The sequence below is a fragment of the Meles meles genome, chromosome 4, assembly GCF_922984935.1.
Source record: "Meles meles chromosome 4, mMelMel3.1 paternal haplotype, whole genome shotgun sequence".
NCBI lineage: Eukaryota > Metazoa > Chordata > Mammalia > Carnivora > Mustelidae > Meles > Meles meles.
This window is the reverse complement of record NC_060069.1, coordinates 159,583,169-159,608,148: the sequence shown is the minus strand read 5'-3', so window position 1 is coordinate 159,608,148 and position 24,980 is coordinate 159,583,169. Positions and strand designations below refer to the sequence as shown.

At 44.7% G+C, this 24,980-nt stretch overlaps 1 protein-coding gene across 1 annotated transcript in view; it reads left to right on the top strand.

The window, feature by feature from the left end:
- DSCAM (DS cell adhesion molecule) overlaps positions 1-24,980 on the top strand; it is an 818,243-nt gene that overhangs the window by 647,572 nt on the left and 145,691 nt on the right. Inside the window, exon 12 of the mRNA XM_046001392.1 lies at positions 24,253-24,449. Coding sequence (XP_045857348.1) covers positions 24,253-24,449 — 197 coding nt within the window. The remainder of the gene's footprint in view (positions 1-24,252; positions 24,450-24,980) is intronic.

Here is a 24,980-nt window from a genome sequence, read left to right as displayed (position 1 = left end):
CCCTGTGGATATGATGCTTTTGTGTTAAATATTAAAGGTCAAATGAGGTTACTTAAATACCCTCCGCATGGGATGGAGAGAACACTGCTACCCTCCTTCTTCATGGGGAGCTACTAAATGCTCTTTAATATGCCTGACTCTCTTGTGACAGACTTAGATACCTTCCCATGCCTGCTTTCTGTAGGAATTAGGGGAAATGCACAAGATAAACATTCATCTGTACAGACAACGAGTTGGGGAAATCCTAAAGGAGAGGTGTTTAATACGTGGACGGTTTTTCGTGGCTTTGCAGCTCAGGCTATGTGCTCCGAGAGACCAGGGCTCCGTGCTTCAGCGCACACTGACTTGCATGAACGAGCAGTGAGTGAAAAACCACTGATGTCCCGGCATGCACCGCTGGTGACACTCATCTCGCCCGAGCCGAGTCTTCCTAGCGGGTTTCTGCTTCATTTAGAGCCGTCAATACCTCAATTAGTGCCTGCTCGCCTGCCCTGGGAGGGACGGTTCCACATTTCACTTCACGAGCCTCTGAAATCTCAAAGCCCCCTGAGAGGCGCTCGCTCATAAAATGTCTCCTGATTAACAGTCCTGTTGCCAAGCATCCCTGGCTCCGTTCTGTCTCTCCCTTTGTAAGATTCATCAGCTGCCATCAACAGGAGACACCGAGAGCTGCCGCCTGCCAGTACGTACACTGAAAATAGCCCCCAAGCTTGCCCTGGGAGGGCTCGCTGATTTTACGTCTGGATCCGACTCACAAGGCCACAGCACAAAGTCAGGAAGAGCACTGATCTGAGCTGCTTGGGTGTGTGTGCGTGTCAGTGCGTAGTGTGTGTGTGTGTGTGCCTGTGCACGCACGTATCCTGGCATTTACTTGTGAGCGAGGACGTGACCACCACCCTTCAGCATCATTAACCCTGCAGTTCAGGACATGCAGGGAATTTTCCTCACCTTGAGCTAAGAAAGGAAAGGCAGCTGGCTCAGGCTCCCCCAGGCTGTTTAATGGTGCTGCTTGTTCCTTCAGAAAAGGTGGTTTTCTGTCTGCAGAGTCATTGGTGCTATTCTGTATCTCCATAAGCTCCTTTCCAAACAGACAAGGCTTTAGCAAATCCAAAAAAATAGGGCAAGAGACCATCCAAGCACTTTACTCTTTTTTTTTCCTTTTGAAAGAGAAAGCTCTTAAAAAAGAAACGCGTAATGGCATATTTATTTTCTAATAAACGTTGTTAAAAATTCTTGTCATTTTGGCTTTCATTAAAATTTGGAAAAAGAGGGGCGCCTGGGTGGCTCAGTGGGTTGGGCCACTGCCTTCGGCTCGGGTCATGATCTCGGGGTCCTGGGATCGAGTCCCGCGTCGGGTTCTCTGCTCAGTGGGGAGCCTGCTTCCCTCTCTCTCTCTCTGCCTGCCTCTCTGTCTGCTTGTGATCTCTGTCTGTCAAATAAATAAATAAAATCTTTAAAAAAAAATTTGGAAAAAGAATTTAAGAGTATTCAAGTCTCCTGGTGGCAGGGGAATTGCCCCGTACGCCTCCAGCACACACACGCACAGGTGCACTCACACCTGCCTGCCCGTACACACATGCACATTGTGCACACACACCACACAATCACACAGGCAGGCCTGTGTGCACACGCATGCACACATGTACACAGACAGACCCTTCTGACGACCAACGGCAGTAACCCCTTTGGGAATAACATTCAAAACCTTCTTCTTGGAAAGTAAGCAAGCCCTCGCCCCATTCTCTTCATATCAGGCGACCAGAGTTTAGAATTTAGAAAACATTTTCTTTTTCCTTTTTAACTTATGATGTCAGTTTTCTAGATGGATACAACCATTATATTATTTACCAAATCCATTAATATTTCATTTAGAAATATTAATGAATATTAATACAAATGTGAAATCTACTTTTTTTATTATACAATATTATACAATATTATATTACACAATATTATATTACATATAATATTATACAATATTATACAAATGTGAAATCTACTTTTTTTTTCAAGATTTTATTTATTTATTTGACAGAGAGAGATCACAAGTAGGCAGAGAGGCAGGCAGAGAGAGAGGAGGAAGCAGGCTCCCTGCTGAGCAGAGAGCCCGATGCAGGGCTCGATCCCAGGACCCTGAGATCATAACCCGAGCCGAAGGCAGAGGCTTTAACCCACTGAGCCACCCAGGCACCCCATGAAATCTACTTTTATACATGTTTTATTTATTGCTCAAACCTTATGAAAACCACATGACATGGTTATATCTTTAAAATCTCTATAATCCCATCACCCTAATGCTGACTTCTTTCCCCATCCCCCCCTTCGGGTCCTTGCCTATATACGTATATATGAAAAGCTCTTCAGCCTTGGTGGAATGTAAATCAAAGTCAGGAAAATAAGTCATGGATGCAAATACTAGCCAGAGAAAAAATAACTAACACTATAAGCCTGTACAGTCTCGGAAGGCCTTCCCGTGTATTTGATCTTTGCAGCTCCTCTGTACTGAGGAGGCATCCCCACGGTACCCACTGAGGGATCGGACTCAGAGTATAAATACTCATTGAAGCTTATGGTTCATTAATTGGCAGAGCCAGAACCCGATCAGCCCTTCTGATTCTGAACTCTGTGCTGTTTCTGCACGACACTCTCACAGGACCTTAGAGCAAAACTCCAGGTGACTGGTGGGGGGGGGGCCATGCCCAGGAAAGCCCCAGAGCCATGTTTCTCATGCTCTGGCATGCACCAGGATCTCGTGGATGGTTTTTCAGGTTGCCAGCCCCAGGATTGCATTTCTAGCAAGTTCTCAGGTGCTTCTCCTACAGCTGGTTCAGGAGCCACTCTTGAAGAACTACTGTTGTCGACAAATTGACCACAAAAGTTGGTGGTCAGGCTGTAAATTTGCACAATTCTTTTTGAGAGCTGCTTGGTATTATCTCGTAAGTCTAAAGAAATACACATACCTTAACTTTTTTATATGTTCCCTAAAGAAAGTCAAGCGTAAGTTTCTGGGGTTCATGTAAAGACATGTTTGTACTCATGTGGAATCTGAAACTTCTGAAATAATAAGCCATTGTACATTCATGCAAAGAAATATTATACAGCAGTGAAAACACCTGAAGGCTCTGTATATATGTTGTAGACATCATGTAAACTAACACCGAATAAAAGAAGGGAGACACCAAACGGAACAGACGGTATGATCCTATTGGATATATAGTTCGAGAACAGGCAAGAACGGGGCACCTGGGTGGCTCAGTGGGTTGAGCATCTGCCTTGGGCAAGTCGTGATCTAAGGGTCCTGGCATGGAGCCCTGCATCAGCTTCCTGCTCAGCGGGAAGTCTGTTTCTCCCTCTCCTTCTGCTTGCTGCTCCCCCTGCTTGTGCTCTCTCCCTCTCAAACAAATTAAAAAAAAAAATCCTAAAAAAAAAAACAAAAACAGGCAAGATTAATTCAGTAGTTCCTGGATGCAGAACCAGATGGGAGTAGTCTAGGCTGCCTATGTTCTAACTCTGGTTCCACTGCTTCCTGCCTGTGTGACCTTGAATGAGTCATTCAGTGTGTCTCTGCCTCGATTTCTGTACACCCAAAATCGGGGTTAAAAATAGCATCTACCTCCTAAGGTTGCTATAAAAAATGAAAAGCAGGTAAAATTCTCAACATAGGGCTTAATACATATTAGCTATAATTATCATCATCTGTATCACACCAGATGTTTTTCAAAGGACATTTTATGTCCTTGAAACTAGCACAAACAAATGAAAAGGATGTGCGTGTGTGGAGGGGGTGGGGAATGACAACTCAATAAAATAAACCAAATGTTATAACCAAACCCAGACAACCAAATTAAGAAAAACACATATGCATTTACGCAAGCAAACGGAAACATACATTAGGAGCCAAAGAAAGAGGGTTCTGTGGGAATGGATATTGACTCGGGACGAAAACCAGGTGGTCCAAATGGCTTCAGGGGAAAAGCAGCATCTCAGAAATCAAACACAGGGTGGGGATTGCAGAGTCAAAGGCGGGATCAAGGTCCTGGGCACTAGCCTGTCTCGGACAAGAATCTTGAGGAGCAAGAAACCCCTGGGGTGCCCTAGGGAGGGAGGTGGTGTGATCTCAACTGTAGGAGACACCGCCTGCATCGCCGGGAGCCAGAAGGCAATACGGATCACAGCTGAAGCAGCAGAATGTGGCTGAGTCCACCACCACAAGCGTCAGCGGGGATAATGGCTTATCTTCTCTCTGTGGGCTTCTGTGCAAATGCTCAAAAGTTAGAACGTGGCTTTGGACCCAACTGCTCTGTGGGTGCACCCCCAGCCACCGGAAGCTGCTGGTTCTGTTTCCATGGAAACTTCTTGCCTTCCAAGAACTCTTTCCGAATAAGAAGAGAGAAATCTTGACGGAGGGAGCATCCGCTTCCCAGATCCTACACTGGCGACCTGGGATCTTCACAAGCTGTTGGCCAGAAACTTCCAATCCTCATGGTCCTCTGCAGCCACCTGCGTGTCCTGTTGACACAACGGCAGGCTTCCCCGGAGCAAGTGAACACACACACACACACGCACGCGCACGCACACCCAGATGCTCCCGTGCCCGAGATGGAAGCTGCGGTCTATAACCTAATCTGAGCAATTTACCACCACTCCTGCCGGATGCTCTTGGTCATGTGGACCAGGGACTCTGGTAAAATGTGGCAGGTGAGGACCATTGGGAATCCCCCTGAGGGATGGCCACTGCTGGTTTTTAGTTTGTTTTCTCTTTTCTTTTTTTTTTTTAAGATTTTATTTATTTATTTGACAGGCAGAGATCACAAGTAGGCAGAGAGGCAGGCAGAGAGAGAGGAGGAAGCAGGCTCCCCGCTGAGCAGAGAGCCTCATGTGGGGCTCGATCCCAGGACCCTGAGATCTTGACCTGAGCTGAAGGCAGAGGCTTTAACCCACTGAGCCACCCAGGCGCCCCTGTTTGCTTTTTTCTAATGAATATTATAGACTTCATCCAATTTCTTATGATGACATAGCCCATTTTCTTACATTTTAAAAATTTATTTTTACCATCGCTGTCAGAAGGAAATCAAAGTTTATTTCCTATTTTCCTTCTTTCTACCTTAATCGTTAGGAAATCTTATTAGACAGAATGTAGCTTCTGTGCACATGGCCAGGCAGGGGGCAGGAAAAGGAAGAAATGTCCTGCCTATCTCTCTGCGAATTGGGGGGGAAATACTGTTTTTAATATCTCTTGCTTAATATTCACACTTTTCATGTGAAATAAACCAACTCTCTTCTAAATGTCACTTGAAACAAGTACAGAGTGAATATAGTATGAATCCTAAATGTTTTCTGTCTTTGCCTTGACACATGGAATCAGGCCGCAAGGCCCCAGCTGGGCTGTCAGGAAGTCGAGCTGCCGCCGCTCCTGTTAAAGTTCAACCTCCAGTCCAGCCCACGGTAGCTCGGAAACACGGATTTGATTCATGGTTATAATCAAAGTAACTTCATTATGTGAGCGTCGTAACCCAGCCAAGAAGATATTTCAGTATGTGTTAAGAACTTATTAATTCCTGGCTGGAGAAATCATTTTCTTTATGGGGATAAGAGCTGCCCAGTAGGTAGCCTCACTTGCTAAAACTTTTATGAACAAGTATTTGGACAGGAGGAATTTTTGATTCTACGGCAGTGATAATAGCACTTTGTGTTTTGTGGGGCCTTTCTTCCAACACACGCGGTGGTTTCCACTAACATAATCTCATTAATCCTGATCACAGCCTCAGGATGCTGGAGGTCTCATTGTTCTTACAGATGAAGAAATGAGATGAAGCTGAGAGGCAGGGACCCCAGACGGAGAAAAAGCCACTCGGCCTTTGAACGCCTGGAGAACAAGGGGGCCCAGAATTAGAAACCGTTTTCTCTAGCAAAGCACCATAGACATTTTCAAGAATAATGACCAAAGTAGCATGGTTTGCAGTGGGCCAAAGGTGGAAGCCATGCCAGGGTCCCTGGATGGAGGAATGGATAAAGAAACAGTGGCGTAAGCACCCAATAGAATGTTACTCAGGCTCTGAAAGGAAGGGCGTCCTGGCACCCGCTACCACGGGAATGAGCCATGATGACATTATGCGAAGTACATAAGAGGGACGCGTACTGCAGGATTCCTCTTCTGTGAAGTCCATAAAGGAGTCACATCCATGGACATGGAAAGTAGAATGGTGACTGGGAGAGAGAGGATTGCAACTGGGTTTTAACGGGGACACACTCTTAGTTCGGGGAGATGTAAAAGTTCTGGGGGCGGGTGGGGGGGAAGGTTGCACAACAGCGTGAGCGTACTTAATGTCACTGACCTGCACACTTAAGAACGGTTAAGATGGTAAATTTGACGTTAGGTGTGCTGGGGAGAACGTGGGTTCACTGGGACTGCGAGATGGAGTGTGCACTCCTTGATGCCCCCAGGGGATGCCGGGACAGGAACTACCTTATAGTGAGAGATAATGTTGACGGGTTCTACTATATTAGAACGACGAACCACTGTGCTCATGAGGATTTGCCCTGTGTGCACCGTCTTCATCGTGGCAGTAGAGAAAAAGAAGGCCGCCAGCTCCCTCTTCCAGACTTCTGGTCCAAGAGACTGCCTCCTCCCAGCTTCTTTGCCCACTGCCATGGGCCCCTGAGTTCTCCAGAGCCCTGAGCTTGGGGTTTAATGTTCTTCAGCCACCGCTTGAAATTCTTAATAAGTTTGCCTTAATAACTTAATAACAAAACTTAATAAGTTTTGTGTTTGTAAGTGAAATCTGACGGGTCAGTGGAGCTTGAACTGGGGAGTGGGGCCTCAATACTGATATCTTCCACCTCCCACTGCCTCCTGTCTTCCCGTTCTCCCACTCCCAGAGCCTCAGGTCCCACTGCCTCCTGTCTTCCCGTTCTCCCACTTCCAGAGCCCCAGGCTCCCCTTTTCTGAAATCACCCACTCAATAATCCTTGAGGTCCTCCAGGCCTGTGGACCTTAGGGTGTGTTGGAAGATCAAAGTCAGGTTCCACACAGTATCTCCAAGCCCCTCCATGCTTGGCCAGGATCTTTCAGAAGGTGGCTCAGAATACCATTCGGGTCACCCTTCCAAGCACCGGCTATGGCAGTCACTCTGTGGAAGGGGGACTTGGCAGGTGGTCGGGGTAGATGCATACACATGCCAAGTCCCAGGCCTTGTCCTGATGCCTGTTTTCACCCAGTCTATTTTAAAATAAAATAATGAAAATTCTGTATTCAGTAAATTTTGATTTGCTGATGAGGTAACACTGAAATAAATTTAGATTCAAATCTGTGCATGAAATATTCATTGTGGAATCCAGGCAGTGGGTATATGGCTGTTCAACTTTCCATATGCTTGAAATTTTTCCCAGTCAAATGTTGGAGGGGGATTTTAAAAAAAAAAAAAGTACTTAAAGGGGTGCCTGGATGGCTCAGTCAATAGAGCGTCGAACTCTTGATTTAGGCCCAGGTTATGATCTCAAGATTGTGAGACTGAGCCCTGCGCTGGGCTCGGTGCTCAGCACCAAGTCTGCTTAAGATTCTCTCTCCCTCTCTCTCTGCCCCACCCCCCAAAATTCACACTTTCTCTCTCTCTCAAAAAAAAAGTACTTGAAGAAGCGGCTTAAGATATGTCTTCATCTCGTCTGAGAATATCTGCCTCCGTGGCTCTCCTACCCATAAACCCTTTGTTCCTGCCTCTGTTTTCCAGCCTTGTTGCCTCATTCTTGGACCACACCCTCTTCTGCCGCCTCTGTTTGGACTAAGTGAAGGACCGAAGGGCTCCCCCATTAGGAGCAGGAGGCAGGGCTTTCCTGCTCAAATATAGGGAGTTCTAGGCACCCAGGAAGGTTGGCCACTCTTTACTAGGGTCAATACTGATGATGGTAATGTTGGTTTTAGAATAGAACTCTTTTAAGTCAGATCTTGGTTGACTCCTCTCCAAGCCTTTGACACCCACTTCTCTATTCTGGTTTTCTCTTTCTCCTCCATAAAAGGAAGGAATCAAACCAGATGATCATGACAGGCATGTTGTCTAGTTAGAGATTATCCAGGCTACTTGGTGTTTTGTTTTGTTTCTTTTTCAGTGCTAGTTTCAGCAGAGCCAAGGAGGGAGAAAAGAAATAAAAATGATTAGAATCCATTTTGTGCCATTAAAAGAAGAGAATAATGTTTGCAAGTAATCTTGAATATCAGCAGTTTATTAATAGAAATGTCCACCCTCCTGTATCCCTGAGTTGAGAAAGCAACATATGCATCAACTCTTTGCTGAATCACCTGTCAAAACACATAGTGATGTGCAATTCACATCCGTAGGATTTACTGTTATGAATAAGATTAGCTATGGCTCTCAGGTCAACTCACCACCTCCTCAGTGTCCCTATATTGTGGGAACACTCCTGAAAAGCATCAATATGGTGACTCACTCCTCGAGGCAGTCTTCTGGTCAGTGTGAAAGAGCAAAAGCTGTTGGAGGTGGAGGCAGGGGAAAGAGCCCTGATTTCTAGTGTTTGCCAATGTCGGTGGTGTAAATCCTCCCACCGTTGTCAATTTCAGGCCAAGTAGGTCACATCCCGTGAGTGTGAGGTCAGCTGCAGGGTGTACTGCTTTCTCTGGCTGCTGACAGGGACTCCACTACACCCCTGCATCTTTCTGCTACAAGAAAGTAGGTCAGAGGGTCCTCCCTTGTGTCATAAGAATGCAAATTTCCAGAAGATTGAGATGTTGTTAGATGATACCACGGTTTATGATGGACACTGATAAACCAATGCATCATGGTGTCAAATGGCACCTTGCTTAATGGATAACTTTGCAGGAGAAGCACACAGCACACAATCTCTGAACAAGAGCTCTCTTGGTCTGGATTTCCTTTGCCCCCACTGCCTCTGTTTGGTACCAATCCCTGCTAAATTACCCCCTCCATTTGTTATGCTTCAGAAATCCTTGGAAAAAACACTGCTCTTCTGACATGCTGTCATCTCTCAGCAACCATGGCCATGACAGGTGGAAAGGTCATACTTCAAACATTAGCATTGCAAAGAGCCATGATAATTATCCATTTTTAAAAAGTCTTTTTGACCATTTCTTTACAGGGTTAGAAATACTTGGGTGGGATAGGAGAATGTGGGCTGGGTCAGGACATTTCTGACCAAACACTGAGTTTATTCACAAGACCCAAAATACCTGTTTTGGTGGGACACTCTTCCAAAGGAGAAATGTGAGTAGAAAAAGAAACATTTTTTGCAGAGTAAGATGGACAAACCACGAATAAGCCAGAGGTGATGATATCGGCAAGGCATGGCTCCCACGTGGAGTGCAATTAAGCTTTTCTTTATTAGGACAAGGAAAGAACAGAAAACAGGTCCTCAAAGCAATGCTGCATTTTTTCTTAGGGAGCAATAGCACGTTCTTCTAGTGGATTGTTTTAAAGAAATAGGAAATTACCTTCTGGTAACAGCAATCTTTAGAGTGCCTTTCCTCCCCTGCATAGCAGCTCATAAGGTAGGACAGAAACCCATTATTTCAGAATTGGTTCACTCTCCTAAGAAAAAGAAGAAATGACAAAATGCCCTTGACTTGCCGTGTCCTCATGGGAAATCTCTCTGTTTTCATTCTCTGCCATTTCGCAAACTTCTTCTCCTGTCTGACAGCAAACACTCCCCATTGTAGGGCTTACACGCCCCTGACACTGTGAGGCGCTAGCATGGACTGATTTCTAGAGCCCAGCTCGCCACCAGAGCTCCTCCATAGGGTGCTCTGCTCAGGGAGCTGCAGGAATCAGGCCCCCGACTGAAGAGACCGGGGGTCATGTTTCAAAGCTCAATCGTATGTGAGTTACACAGTTTCTGACTCATGTTTCCCAGCTCTGAGAGGAAGGATGAAAAGTAAGTATATGCTTCTTGGATGCACAACAGATTTGTTCTCAGTTTTGCAAGGTCACATTTGGTGGATGTGGGATCTTTAATTATCGTGACTTAGCACTTCGTTCTTGTGAGAAAAAAAATCTTGGTTACTGGATTTCAGCCTGAGCCGAAAGTGTCTTTGTAAAGAAGCTTTAGGAAGGAGTTGTGCCCCAAATCCTGAGCAGACCACAGACACCAAATGAAAGTCCGCGTCCATTCCTCATTTGAAGACCTCTCCTCTTTCAGGGCATGAAGAAGTAAGTGCCTGCCGCCAGAGGCATGGAAAAGCCATCAGTCTATGCTTTTATGGCACTGACTCTGTGCTGCAGGCTGGCTTTGTTAATCCTTTCAATAGTCATCATCTCCCTGTGACAAGAACAAAACTGAGGCACAGAGCAGATGAGTGACTAGGGCCACACAGTGAGCAAGGAGCACATCTGAGAGTCACACTCAGCCTGTGCAACACCAGATTGTACCAGCTGATGAAAACCCAACCTATAACAACGATTTTGAAACTGGGGGTTGGTTTGGAAACTATACATACTGTACAGTACATCTTTCTCTGCAAAACCATCCGATAGAAATTATGTTGTTTGTTTGTTTTCAAAATGGAACATCTGCCATATTCCCCCCAAAGAGCCAAGACCTAAGGTTAGCTCAAAAACAGTTCTTCATCTCCTATTATGGAAAAACCCAAAGTAATAATAATTAATAAATATAATGATTTATATTTCTTTCTCATATGAATGTTTTCTGGAGTGAGGCAGGCCGGCTTGGGTATGATAGCTTCATGGTGTCATTAAGTGCCCAGGCTCCCATCTCCAGAATCATCTCATGGTCCGAGATGACAGCTGGCACTCCAGGTATTAGATCCTGGTGTCAGGCTGGAACAGGAGGAAACAGAGGAAGCCCAAAGGGATTCCAACCAGCAAAGCTCATCTCCCAGGAGACCTAGATGCATCATTGGCTTGAGCTGGCAATACCCAACTATAGGAAAAACTTGGAAATACATTCTTTTATTCAGGTGTATTTTTAATAATGTCCCTTGTTAAAAGCTTGGGAAAGAGGGGAAATGGGCTTCCAGAGGCAACTGGAAATTTCTGCTCAGTCCATAGTCCATACTACTGGGCCTCATAATAATACCCCTGAGTCTGAATTGAGCAAGAGATAGGAACAGGAGTAGGATGGTTTGATCTTGACTTTCTGGAGAATGCGTGTTTGCAGATGCTACACTCAGAATTCGGGGGATTTGGCTACCCAGTCTCTGCGAGAGCTGGAGACATATACACATCTTGCTTGGACACAACCTCTTTCATTACAGGAAGTTTGTAGATCAGAACATGAGTCCTCTACCAACAGATAACTGGAAGGGACTGGTCACACTTAGCAGTTCCTCTCCACCTCTCAAGTTAGGCTAGTCACTTCCTTTCCATTCAGGAGCGGGGTCAGGAGTGTTTCATCAACGGTCCCCCAACATGGAAGCATAACGAGTGGGAAGCATTTCCCCCAAAAACCACCTGGCCCATTTTGGCTGCTGGAGCCTCAGTTTTTTAATGATGTTCTTGTTATTTTACTTCTGGTTTGCAAATTTTTCTGCATACATCCAACAGTATGCTAGGGAACATTTAACCACCAGATCTCCAAAAACATGTACAAATAATAATAAAATATATCATATTCAGCACTGTCAGTTCTGTAGAGCCAATTTCTTCTCATAAAATACTTCAGTTGCCTTTGTACAAACGCTCGTGTCTGGAACCACCATATGGCTGCTGTTCTGAGCCAGTGTTGTTCCAACACGAAGGTCATTCAGTGTTTTGTTTGGAGTAACAGGGAAGATGGAAGCGAAACAGGAAGACTAATTAGGCAATGTCATTCCTTTATCAATGGTGTGAATGAATTGTTTTCTGAATCAGATGAACCAGACTCCTTTGCTAAGTCTTGCCTACTAGAAGAATCGTGTCTCAATACTTGGAGCTACGTAAAATGCAATAGCTTCAGACACTTTGTCTTGTTATTAACTTTTTCTCCATCCCTTTCTTAAATCCAGACAAATAAACCAAGCCTGATGCGTAGCGTCTACAAAAGTGGGGCATACACTGACTCATTAACTCCTAAGTCCCACAGGTCCCTGCCAGTCGATTCTATACAAATCCGCCAGTGTCTCCCTGAGTTGCCCAAGCCCATCCAGGACCCCAAATCCCTGCAGCCCGGGGCATATCTGCTAGGGTCTCCACCATGCATTGGGTTTAAAAAGCAGAAGCCAGCAATCAGAATTACACATGTCCCCACCGCTACTCCTTGGCTTACTCCCTCACCCCAGACACCTCCATTTTTCAACGTCGGTTAGAGTGAGGTTCATGATCATCATCACAGACCCAGTGGAGGCGAAGCAGGAGAGTGACTCCTCACTTTTTGCCCTCAGTTTTATCCAGTGAATCTTACAATAGGCAACCAATTCCTATCTTTAGAAGATCAAGTAATTGTAGGAGAAAAAGGAAACATCTTAGGAGATTCTCAAATAATTTAGCTCCTTAAAACATACTTTTTAAAAACAGAAACTCCACTGCATTTGAGATTTCTAAGTAATTTTATACTATACACAAATATGGAGTTTACAGTTACCATGGAAAAAGAATTTTTTACCAGTAGGAAAGACCCCGACTTAACACACTGAACATACCTGAATGTATCCTAAGTAGCCAGTCCTCCACCACTGAAGACGTTGTGCCAAGAGTCCACTCACCACTAGCACCACCAGAATTCAACAGGTGGCCCTGATTCTTTCTCCAAATCTCTTGGGGGAAAGTGGCACTTTCACCTTCCTTCTGGTATATTTTCAAGGGATAACATCGAGTGATGTTCACGGAGAGATTTTGAGTTCATCCCTACCATCCCATGAATAAAATGTCCACACAACTGACTTCACCTACCCTCCTGGACACATAAGATGTTTTTCATTAGCCATTCTGGAAAGAAATATTCTTAAGGAATAATAAGGATAAAAAAAGAAATAGTTCTGTCTCTTAGTAAACAAGCCACACCAGACCAAGTTAACATTTTTTTTTTCAGTGGTTTGAGGATCATTATTGAAAACCCATGATGACAGTCTTCTGGGTGTGGGGAATGTTGAGTACAGGGTGAGGGGAGAAGGCACACTGTATTTACCAACCCCAAGTGGCTGTGGCTGCCATGATCTTGAGGTGTGTGCTGCTCCGCCATCTTCTCTCACTTCAGCTTCTCGGTGGCTCAACCAGGACAGTCTGCTGCTCAGGCAGGAGAACCATTTAACCATACTCCTCTGTCCTTCATATAAACAAGAAAACACTTAGAGCATCTAGAGCTTTCTCCCACTGCTAGAATGTTTGCATTTTGTAACTATCTTAGGGCTATTTAGGAGTTCTTAGACACTATTTATGATTGTTTCACTTTTTTTCCCCTGGAGAAGTTCCCATAGATGTTTCCTATGGTTGAAGTTTGCTGAAGTCATGCCACACTCTAAAGACAATTCCCACTTTCTGTTTCAAGGGAAAGTGATAAGGAGACACAGACTGGTTCAGCCTCTCCCCGTAACTATGTCCAGGGAAGTAGTCCCCAACACCATAATGAGCATGTATCACAGTGCACCAGACAGGGCAGGATCACACACAAAGCTCCATGCAAGAAAGCAGATGTGCCCCCACTGCCCCCGGGGCACACATATTCAGTGCTCCTGTTCAGTTGCCTCTTGGTCCTTCCACACACTAGATGTTTACGTTCCATGTCTGCTATTCAAAGGTTTTCAGTAATATTCAGAACTCTTTGATGGTGGAGGGTGCAAAGTTGCAAGCAAGAGTATCTGATGTAGGGGGATGGTCTGCTCTGCTCCCTGTTCCCCCAGAGCCTCCCTATGGCCTCTGCTCCTACAGAGGTCATCCTTAGAGAAGGATGCCATGTCTCCCTTTAGCCCCTCCCAGTGGAGTGCCCATTCAGCCTCCTTTCTGGATAGGGTCCCTCAGCTGGTGAGTATTGGGACCAGCTAAGGGGGCCATTGAACTCCTGGGGCATTAGTCCTTCCCCCAGTGGGATGGAGAAATAGAATAGGTTGCAAAGGTATCCCTCTAGTGTCTCAGACTCAGAGCTCAGCAGCCCCTTTCTCATGCTGCTGCACAAGCTGCCACAGGAAGCCTTCTGCCTTCTGCCTGATCTCAGAGAAGGAGGAGCTTCAGCCTCTGTATTTGCTTAATTCTCTAAGGTGGCACGTGTCGACCTCTCCCTGCAGCTGACAGCTTCCTCGCCACCCTCAGCTCCTCTGCAGGGCAGCACTGTATTGGCCATTGGGGTTTCTCCAGCCAGTGGGCATCAAGCTGGAGCTCACCTCCCAGCTTTGCCTTGGATGTGGTTGAAGGAGAACATTCCTGTCCTGCATCATAAACTGAATCCTAACCACTCCTCCCACTTTCCTCTTCTGTGCTGTCTTCTGACACAGACATCGGAAAAATGGTGAAGCCATTTGGAATGACAGTGTGGCAGTTTCTCAAATGTTAAACAGAATTTCCATGTGACCCAGCAGTTCCTCCTAGGGACCTACCTGGGAAAAGTGAAACCATAGGTCCTTGCAAGAAACTCGCACCCAAATGTTGATAGCAGCGTTGTCCATAATATCCCCAAAATGGAAACGGTGCCAAAGTGTACCAATGGTGGATGAGTGAACAGAATGCAGAAATCCCATGCAATGCAATATTACTCAGCAGCAAACAGTAACAAAGAACTGGTACACACTACCAAATGTGTGAACCTGGAAAATATGCTCAGTGAGAAAAAGCCATAGAGTTAGACACGGAAGAATACCTACTGCGGGATCCCATGTGCAGGAAATGTCCAGAAAAGACCAATCTAGAAGGATGAATGTCGATTGGTGATTGCCTGGGACTGGGGTGGGAAAGGACTATAAGTGGGTAGGGGTGGGAAGTCCTTTCAAGGTAATGGAAATGTTCTAAAACTTGCTGTGGTAATAATTATACAACACTATATACTTGTGTTGGGCTGTTACAGAGTGTGTGTGTGTGTGTGTGTGTGTGTGTGTGTGTGTGTGTGTTAGATAAGGTAAATATACTTGTGTTGCCCTCCAAAATTCATGCTCACCTGAACCTCAGAACATGACTTCATGTAGAAATAAGTTATTTGAAGATATCTTAATTAATTAAGATGGCATCATAATGCTGGAGGGTAGGTCCTAAATCTAGTGATGGGTGTCCTTTCAAGAAATCCATACAAAGACACAGCAAAACCCTCAAGGAGGAACATGATGGGAAAGGAGGGGAGAAAAATGGGGGCAGACATGAGAGTGATACGGTCACAAGCCAAGGAGCAGCGGGGCCTCCAATAGCCAGAAGAAGCAAGAAAAGATTCTTCCCTAGAACTTGGAAAGGAATGTAGCCCTGTCAGCACCTTGATCTTGGCCTGGCCTCCAGACCTGTGAGAGAACAGATTTCTGCTGTTGAAATCCCCCCAGCTCCTGGTGGTCAGTTACAACTGTCCTAGGAAACGAAAACAAAATCCATGTACACTATGGAGTATGATGCCTCCATCAGAAAGGATGAACACCCAACTTTTGTAGCAACATGGACGGGACTGGAGGAGATTATGCTGAGTGAACTAAGTCAAGCAGAGAGAGTCAAGTATCATATGGTTTCACTAATTTGTGGAGCATAAGGAATAACACATAGGACATGGGGAGATGGAGAGGAGAAGGGAGTTGGGGAAATTGGAGGGGGAGACGAAACATGAGAGACTGTGGACTCTGAGAAACAAACTGAGGGTTTTGGAGAAGAAAGGGTGGGAGTATGGGGAGCCAGGTGGTGGGTATTAAGGAGGGCACGTATTGCGTGGAGCACTGGGCATGGTGCATACACAATGAATTCTGGTACACTGAAAATAAATTTAAAAAAATATTTTTGAATGATAAAAAGAAGAAACCCCATTCAGTTGTACACTTAAAGCAGGTGGTTTTTATGGTAGGTAAATTAGTCCTCAATAAAGCTGTTGAGAAAAATTCAGTTTTCTCTGGAACCGGCTGGAGGAAGTGAGTGATCAGGACGGAAGGCCAGGGCTCACGAGGCAGCCTGGCTCCCACACGCGTGTGCTGGTGGAGGGATCCCACCGCAGCTGTGGCTAAAACGAGGCTCACATTGCTGTTCACTCTGCCACACACCTGCTGACTGAGGGTGGGATCTTCTGTGGGCATCCAAGCGACAGAACTGGGAGACTTTTTACACGTTGTGGTACGTCTCAAACCACCTCAGTTCTCTGTGGGGGAGGACGGGACTCAGTACTGCTAGTTTGAAAAGAAGACACAGTGATTCTCTGGTCACCTGCCCAGGAAGCAGCGGAGGGCTTCCGAGGTGACCAACAAAGTATTCAGTGTGAGCTTGACCTTAGAAAGGAGGAAGGGGGAGGAGTCAAGATGGCGGAGAAGTAGCAGCCTGAGACTACATCAGGTAACAGGAGATCAGCTCGATAGCTTATCTAAACATAGCAAACACCTACAAATCCAACGGGAGAGCAAAGAGAAGAAGAACAGCAACTCTAGAAACAGAAAATCAACCACTTTCTGAAAGGTAGGACTGGCGGAGAAGTGAATCTAAAACGACGGGAAGATAGACCGCGGGGGGAGGGGCCGGCTCCCGGCAAGCGGCGGAGGAACGGAGCACAAAATCAGGACTTTTAAAAGTCTGTTCCACTGAGGGACATTGCTCCAGGGGCTAAACCGGGGTGAAGCCCACGCGGGGCCAGCGTGGCCCCAGGCCCCGCAGGGTCACAGAAGGATCGGGGGTGTCAGAGTGTCGGAGAGCTCGCAGGTATTAGAACGGAGAAACCGGCTGCAAAGACAGAGCCGAGGACTGAACTCTCAGCTCGGGGTTACCTTGAACTGGTCGCGGGCTGGGTGAGCTCGGAGCGCGGCTAGAGGCTGGGGATACGGGAGTGATTGGGTGCTGTCCTCTGGGGGCGCACTGAGGAGTGGGGCCCCAGGCTCTCGGCTCCTCCGGGCCGGAGACTGGGAGGCCGCCATTTTCATTCCCGTCCTCCGGAACTCTACGGAAAGCGTTCAGGGAACAGAAGCTCCCAAAAGGGAACCCGAGCCGATTACTTAGTCCGGCCGCCAGTAAGGGCGGTGCAATCCCGCCTCGGGCAAAGACACTTGAGAGTCACTACAACAGGCCCCTCCCCCAGAAGATCAACAAAATATCCAGCCAGGACGAAGTTCATCTATCAAGGAGAAAGCAGATTCAATTCCTAAGACAGCAGAGCAATTCCAGAGGAGGAGAAAGCAAAGCACGGAACTCATGGCTTTCTCCCCATGATTCTTTAGTCTTGCGGCTACTTCAATTTTTTTTTTCTTTTTTCAATTTTGTATTTTTTTTCTTTTTTCAATTTTTTTTCTTTTTTCTTTTTTCTTCTTCTGCTAAATTTTTTTAAAAACTTTTACCCTTTTCTTTTTTAACGTTTTTTGACTAGTTCATCTAAATATATATATTTTTTCTTTCTTTTTTATATTTTTTTATTTGTTTTATTTCTTAAATTTTTTTCTTTTTTTTTTTTCTTTTTTTTTCAGAACCTGTTTTTTATCCCCTTCCCCCCCCCCCCCACAATTTGGGGTCTCTTCTGATTTGGTTACAGCGCATTTTTCCGGGGTCTTTGCCACCCTATTAGTAGTTTATTTGCTCCTCATATCCTCTTATCTGGACAAAATGACAAGGTGGAAAAAATCACCACAAACAAAAGAACAAGAGACAGTACCGAAGGCTAGGGACCTAATCAACACAGACATTGGTACTATGTCAGATCAAGAGTTCAGAATGACGATTCTGAACATTCTAGCCAGACTCGAAAAAGGCATGGAAGATATTAGAGAAACCCTCTCTGGAGATATTAAAGCCCTTTCTGGAGAAATTAAAGAACTAAAGTCTAACCAAGTTGAAATAAAAAAAGCTATTAATGAGGTGCAATCAAAAATGGAGGCTCTCACTGCTAGGATCAATGAGGCAGAAGAAAGAATTAGTGATATAGAAGACCAAATGACAGAGAATAAGGAAGCCGAGCAAAAGAGGGACAAACAGCTACTGGACCATGAGGGGAGAATTCGAGAGATAAGTGACACCATAAGACGAAATAACATTAGAATAATTGGGATTCCAGAAGAAGAAGAAACAGAGAGGGGAGCAGAAGGTCTATTGGAGAGAATCATTGGAGAGAATTTCCCTAATATGGCAAAGGGAACAAGCATCAAAATCCAGGAGATGCAGAGAACCCCCCTCAAAGTCAACAAGAATAGGTCCACACCCCGTCACCTAATAGTAAAATTTACAAGTCTTAGTGACAAAGAGAAAATCCTGAAAGCAGCCCGAGAAAAGAAATCAGTAACATACAATGGTAAAAATATTAGATTGGCGGCAGACTTATCCACAGAGACCTGGCAGGCCAGAAAGAGCTGGCATGATATATTCAGAGCACTCAACGAGAAAAACATGCAGCCAAGAATACTCTATCCAGCTAGGCTATCATTGAAAATAGAAGGAGAGATAAAAAGCTTCCAGGACAAACAAAAACTGAAAGAATTTGCAAACACCAAACCAGCTCTACAGGAAATCTTGAAAGGGGTCCTCTAAGCAAAGAGAGAGCCTAAAAGTAGTAGATCAGAAAGGTACAGAGACAATATACAGTAACAGTCACCTTACAGGCTAATAATGGCACTAAATTCATATCTCTCAATAGTTACCCTGAATGTTAATGGGCTAAATGCCCCAATCAAAAGACACAGGGTATCAGAATGGATTAAAAAACAAAACCCATCAGTATGTTGCCTACAAGAAACTCATTTTAGACGCGAAGACACCTCCAGATTTAAAGTGAGGGGGTGGAAAACAATTTACCATGCTAATGGGCATCAGAAGAAAGCTGGGGTGGCAATCCTTATATCAGATCAATTAGATTTTAAGCCAAAGACTATAATAAGAGATGAGGAAGGACACTATATCCTACTCAAAGGGTCTGTCCAACAAGAAGATCTAACAATTTTAAATATCTATGCCCCTAACGTGGGAGCAGCCAACTATATCAACCAATTAATAACAAAATCAAAGAAACACATCAATAATAATACAATAATAGTAGGGGACTTTAACACTCCCCTCACTGAAATGGACAGATCATCCAAGCAAAAGATCAACAAGGAAATAAAGGCCTTAAATGACACACTGGACCAGATGGACATCACAGATATATTCAGAACATTTCATCCCAAAGCAACAGAATACACATTCTTCTCTAGTGCACATGGAACCTTCTCCAGAATAGATCACATCCTGGGTCACAAATCAGGTCTCAACCGGTATCAAAAGATTAGGATTATTCCCTGCATATTTTCAGACCACAGTGCTCTGAAGCTAGAACTCAATCACAAGACGAAAGCTGGAAAGAACCCAAATACATGGAGACTAAACAGTATCCTTCTAAAGAATGAATGGGTCAACCAGGAAATTAAAGAAGAATTGAAAAAATTCATGGAAACAAATGATAATGAAAACACAACAGTTCAAAATCTGTGGGACACAGCAAAGGCAGTCCTGAGAGGAAAATATATAGCGGTACAAGCCTTTCTCAAGAAACAAGAAAGGTCTCAAGTACACAACCTAACCCTACGCGTAAAGGAGCTGGAGAAAGAACAAGAAAGAAACCCTAAACCCAGCAGGAGAAGAGAAATCATAAAGATCAGAGCAGAAATCAATGAAATAGAAACCAAAAAAACAATAGAAAAAATCAATGAAACTAGGAGCTGGTTCTTTGAAAGAATCAATAGGATTGATAAACCCCTGGCCAGACTCATCAAAAAGAAAAGAGAAAGGACCCAAATCAATAAAATCATGAATGAAAGAGGAGAGATCACAACTAACACCAAAGAAATACAGACAATTATAAGAACATACTATGAGCAACTCTACGCCAACAAATTGGCCAATCTGGAAGAAATGGATGCATTCCTAGAGACATATAAACTACCACAACTGAACCAGGAAGAAATAGAAAACCTGAACAGGCCCATAACCAGTAAGGAGATTGAAACAGTCATCAAAAATCTCCAAACAAACAAAAGCCCAGGGCCAGACGGCTTCCCAGGGGAATTCTACCAAACATTTAAAGAAGAACTCATTCCTATTCTCCTGAAACTGTTCCAAAAAATAGAAATGGAAGGAAAGCTTCCAAACTCATTCTATGAGGCCAGCATCACCTTGATCCCAAAACCAGACAAGGATCCCACCAAAAAAGAGAACTACAGACCAATATCCTTGATGAACACAGACGCAAAAATTCTCGCCAAAATACTAGCCAATAGGATTCAACAGTACATTAAAAGGATTATTCACCACGATCAAGTGGGATTTATTCCAGGGCTGCAGGGTTGGTTCAACATCCGCAAATCAATCAATGTGATAGAACACATTAATAAAAGAAAGAACAAGAACCATATGATACTCTCCATAGATGCTGAAAAAGCATTTGACAAAGTACAGCATCCCTTCCTGATCAAAACTCTTCAAAGTGTAGGGATAGAGGGCACATACCTCAATATTATCAAAGCCATCTATGAAAAACCCACCGCAAATATCATTCTCAATGGAGAAAAACTGAAAGCTTTTCCATTAAGGTCAGGAACACGGCAGGGATGTCCATTATCACCACTGCTATTCAACATAGTATTAGAAGTCCTAGCCTCAGCAATCAGACAACAAAATGAAATTAAAGGCATCCAAATTGGTAAAGAAGAAGTCAAACTATCACTCTTCGCAGATGATATGATACTATATGTGGAAAACCCAAAAGACTCCACTCCAAAACTGCTAGAACTTGTCCAGGAATTCAGTAAAGTGTCAGGATATAAAATCAATGCACAGAAATCAGTTGCATTTCTGTACACCAACAACAAGACTGAAGAAAGAGAAATTAAGGAGTCAATCCCATTCACAATTGTACCCAAAACTATAAGATACCTAGGAATAAACCTAACCAAAGAGACTAAGAATCTATACACAGAAAATTATAAAGTACTCATGAAAGAAATTGAGGAAGACACAAAAAAATGGAAAAATGTTCCATGCTCCTGGATTGGAAGAATAAATATTGTGAAAATGTCTATGCTACCTAAAGCAATCTACACATTTAATGCAATCCCTATCAAAATACCATCCATTTTTTTCAAAGAAATGGAACAAATAATCCTAAAATTTATATGGAACCAGAAAAGACCTCGAATAGCCAAAGGAATATTGAAGAACAAAGCCAAAGTTGGTGGCATCACAATTCCGGACTTCAAGCTCTATTACAAAGCTGTCATCATCAAGACAGCATGGTACTGGCACAAAAACAGACACATAGACCAGTGGAACAGAATAGAGAGCCCAGAAATCGACCCTCAACTCTATGGTCAACTAATCTTCGACAAAGCAGGAAAGAATGTCCAATGGAAAAAAGACAGCCTCTTCAATAAATGGTGCTGGGAAAATTGGACAGCCACATGCAGAAAAATGAAATTGGACCACTTCCTTACACCACACACGAAAATAGACTCCAAATGGATGAAGGACCTCAATGTGAGAAAGGAATCCATCAAAATCCTTGAGGAGAACGCAGGCAGCAACCTCTTCGACCTCAGCCGCAGCAACATCTTCCTAGGAACAACGGCAAAGGCAAGGGAAGCAAGGGCGAAAATGAACTATTGGGATTTCATCAAGATCAAAAGCTTTTGCACAGCAAAGGAAACAGTTAACAAAACCAAAAGACAGCTGACAGAATGGGAGAAGATATTTGCAAACGACATATCAGATAAAGGGCTAGTATCCAAAATCTATAAGGAACTTAGCAAACTCAACACCCAAAGAACAAACAATCCAATCAAGAAATGGGCAGAGGACATGAACAGACATTTCTGCAAAGAAGACATCCAGATGGCCAACAGACACATGAAAAAGTGCTCCACGTCACTCGGCATCAGGGAAATACAAATCAAAACCACAATGAGATATCACCTCACACCAGTCAGAATGGCTAAAATTAACAAGTCAGGAAATGACAGATGCTGGAGAGGATGTGGAGAAAGGGGAACCCTCCTCCACTGTTGGTGGGAATGCAAGCTGGTCCAACCACTCTGGAAAACAGCATGGAGGTTCCTCAAAATGTTGAAAATAGAACTACCCTATGACCCAGCAATTGCACTACTGGGTATTTACCCTAAAGATACAAACATAGTGATCCGAAGGGGCACATGTACCCGAATGTTTATAGCAGCAATGTCTACAATAGCCAGACTATGGAAAGAACCTAGATGTCCATCAACAGATGAATGGATCAAGAAGATGTGGTATATATACACAATGGAATACTATGCAGCCATCAAAAGAAATGAAATCTTGCCATTTGCGACGACATGGATGGAACTAGAGCGTATCATGCTTAGTGAAATAAGTCAATCGGAGAAAGACAACTATCATATGATCTCCCTGATATGAGGACATGGAGAAGCAACATGGGGGGGTAGGGGGATAGGAGAAGAATAAATGAAACAAGATGGGATTGGGAGGGAGACAAACCATAAATGACTCTTAATCTCACAAAACAAACTGGGGGTTGCTGGGGGGAGGTGGGATTGGGAGAGGGGGAGCGGGCTATGGACATTGGGGAGGGGAGGCGAACCATAAGAGACTATGGACTCTGAAAAACAACCTGAGGGTTTTGAAGGGTCAGGGGTGGGAGGTTGGGGGAACAGGTGGTGGGTGATGGGGAGGGCACGTTTTGCATGGAGCACTGGGTGTTGTGCAAAAAGAATGAATACTGTTACGCTGAAAAAATTAATAAAAAGGGAAAAAAAAAAAAAAAAAAAAAAGAAAGGAGGAAGGGCCTTTCTTCCCATGATGGTAGAAATGAGGCCAAAACCATGTAAAAATACAGCTTTATTCGGTTGTTTTTCAAGCCTCCTGGTCCTTTTTTCAGAGTGTATTTTTCCCTTCCCATCTTTTTTTTTTAATTTTTTAATAATTGTTTTATAGTCCGTGTCTGATCAGTCTAGCATTGGACATGCTTGGGCTGGTTCTCAGTGATGGTGGGTCATTGTCTCACCTGTTTCATACTTTTGGTTTGTTAGCTCACGTTAGCAGAGGCTTATCTGGGGGAACTGCGATGGAGCCTCCCTCTGGACCGTGTTTCTTGTGTTTCTTGTGCTAAGATCTTCAGGCCTGTGGCCAAAGTAGGGTCACCAGCATCTGAGCCCCTCAGCATGACTCCGACTCCAAACCCACGTAGAGTCAGACCAGCTATGGATTCTCAGGGGAGATTTGTTTCCTTCACTCGTAACACGAGCCAAGGCAGTTCCCTCCTCGCTTCGCCTGTGTGGCTCTTGTCATTGTTACAGTTACTTGCTCTGAAGGTAGAGCCCTTTGTGGAGCCTGGTTTGAAGGGCCCACTTTTAACTCCCTGCCTCTCAGGTAGTCAGGATCCTAATACTTCTGGTCTTTCAACGTCCACTTCTGTCCCCAGCTCCTGGGATTTCTCTCGCTCTCTCATAAGCTCAGCGTGCATTCAAAACGATGCATGTTCTGTGCCGCCCTGCATTTCCAGCTGGTGTGCGGAATTGGGAACAGGGTCTTAAGTCACCCGGCGTGGTGCCAAGAATGGAGGTCTTTAGGTTGATTTTGAGGGGGGAGGGGGGAACCTGAGAAGTTCACAAATAAAGCTTTCTATGTTCTCAGTGAACGGGGGATGAGATTCCCTGTCATGTGGGGGAGGGGTGGGTCTGAGGTCTCTTGGTGACCGTGACAGTTCCTAACAACTGTGGGAGATGAGCTAGCTGGAAGTGACCTCGGCGAGTGGTCGGCAGCAATCAGGGCCCCAACCTAAGTTGATTAGTAAGATTTCAGAGTTCCAGAGTTGAAAATGGTAGTTAGAAACTGTCCTCTAATGGAGGTCCCCTCTCCAGTGTATTAGGAAGTAAAATCATTTCCCTTTGTGTCCGAGGGGACATGGGCTATGCTCTGAGACCACAGAGCGGGCTGAGAAGGAAACGACGCCCCCCACCCACCAGTACGAAACCCTGCAGCAGCTTCTGAATGAATGAGCTGATGGTTCATTTCCTCAGGTTTCACTTTTCTGGCGCCTCCCCCCCTCACGATTTTTGCTCCGCAGTTTCTTGAATACATTATATTTCTAAAAGAAACCCCTTGTTAAACATGATTTTGCCGAGTGTTATGGTGGGGAAATCAAGAATGCCTCTTTGCCAAGTAAGTCGTGTCCCTCTTGGGTTTTCAGTTCCTGCGATGATCACGTCCTATCCAAACACAACCCTGGCCACTCAGGGTCAGAAGAAAGAAATGAGCTGCGCGGCCCACGGTGAGAAGCCCATCATAGTCCGCTGGGAGAAGGAGGACCGGATCATTAACCCCGAGATGGCCCGTTACCTCGTGTCCACCAAGGAGGTGGGCGAGGAGGTGATCTCCACTCTGCAGGTAAAACACGGTGAACGCGACAGATCAGAGTCCACCTTCACCGGCAGGATAATCCTGTCCTTCATCTAAGTGGGGGCACACGGGTCAGAGACAGCAAGCCGTCTTTCAGGACTTACTGAAGCGCACCATTTCTCTCCCTTTCCCTACAGCGACGTTACTGAGTCGCCTGCAAATATAGGGCTTGACCTGAAGTGTTATGAATAGAACGATGACAAACATGCCAGGGAACCCAACTGTAATTAAAAAAAAAAATGGGGACAAGTGAGTCTCTTAATGACAGTTTATCCTGGAGAAATGACCTCCTACGCTGTGCCCCTGTTTTAACGTCCTGCAGAAACAGAAGCTAGATGGGCTTTATAAGGAAATATGTTTTGCTGTTTCGGGAAAAATCCAACATAAAAACTTCATTCCTCCATAGAGGATCGCAAAAGCTACAAAAAGCATGATAGCCCCTTATATTTTTTAGTACTGTCGGTAATTAACTGAGTGGTGTTTGTCATTGGGGGAGAAGAGGCTCTAGCTACGCGGGGA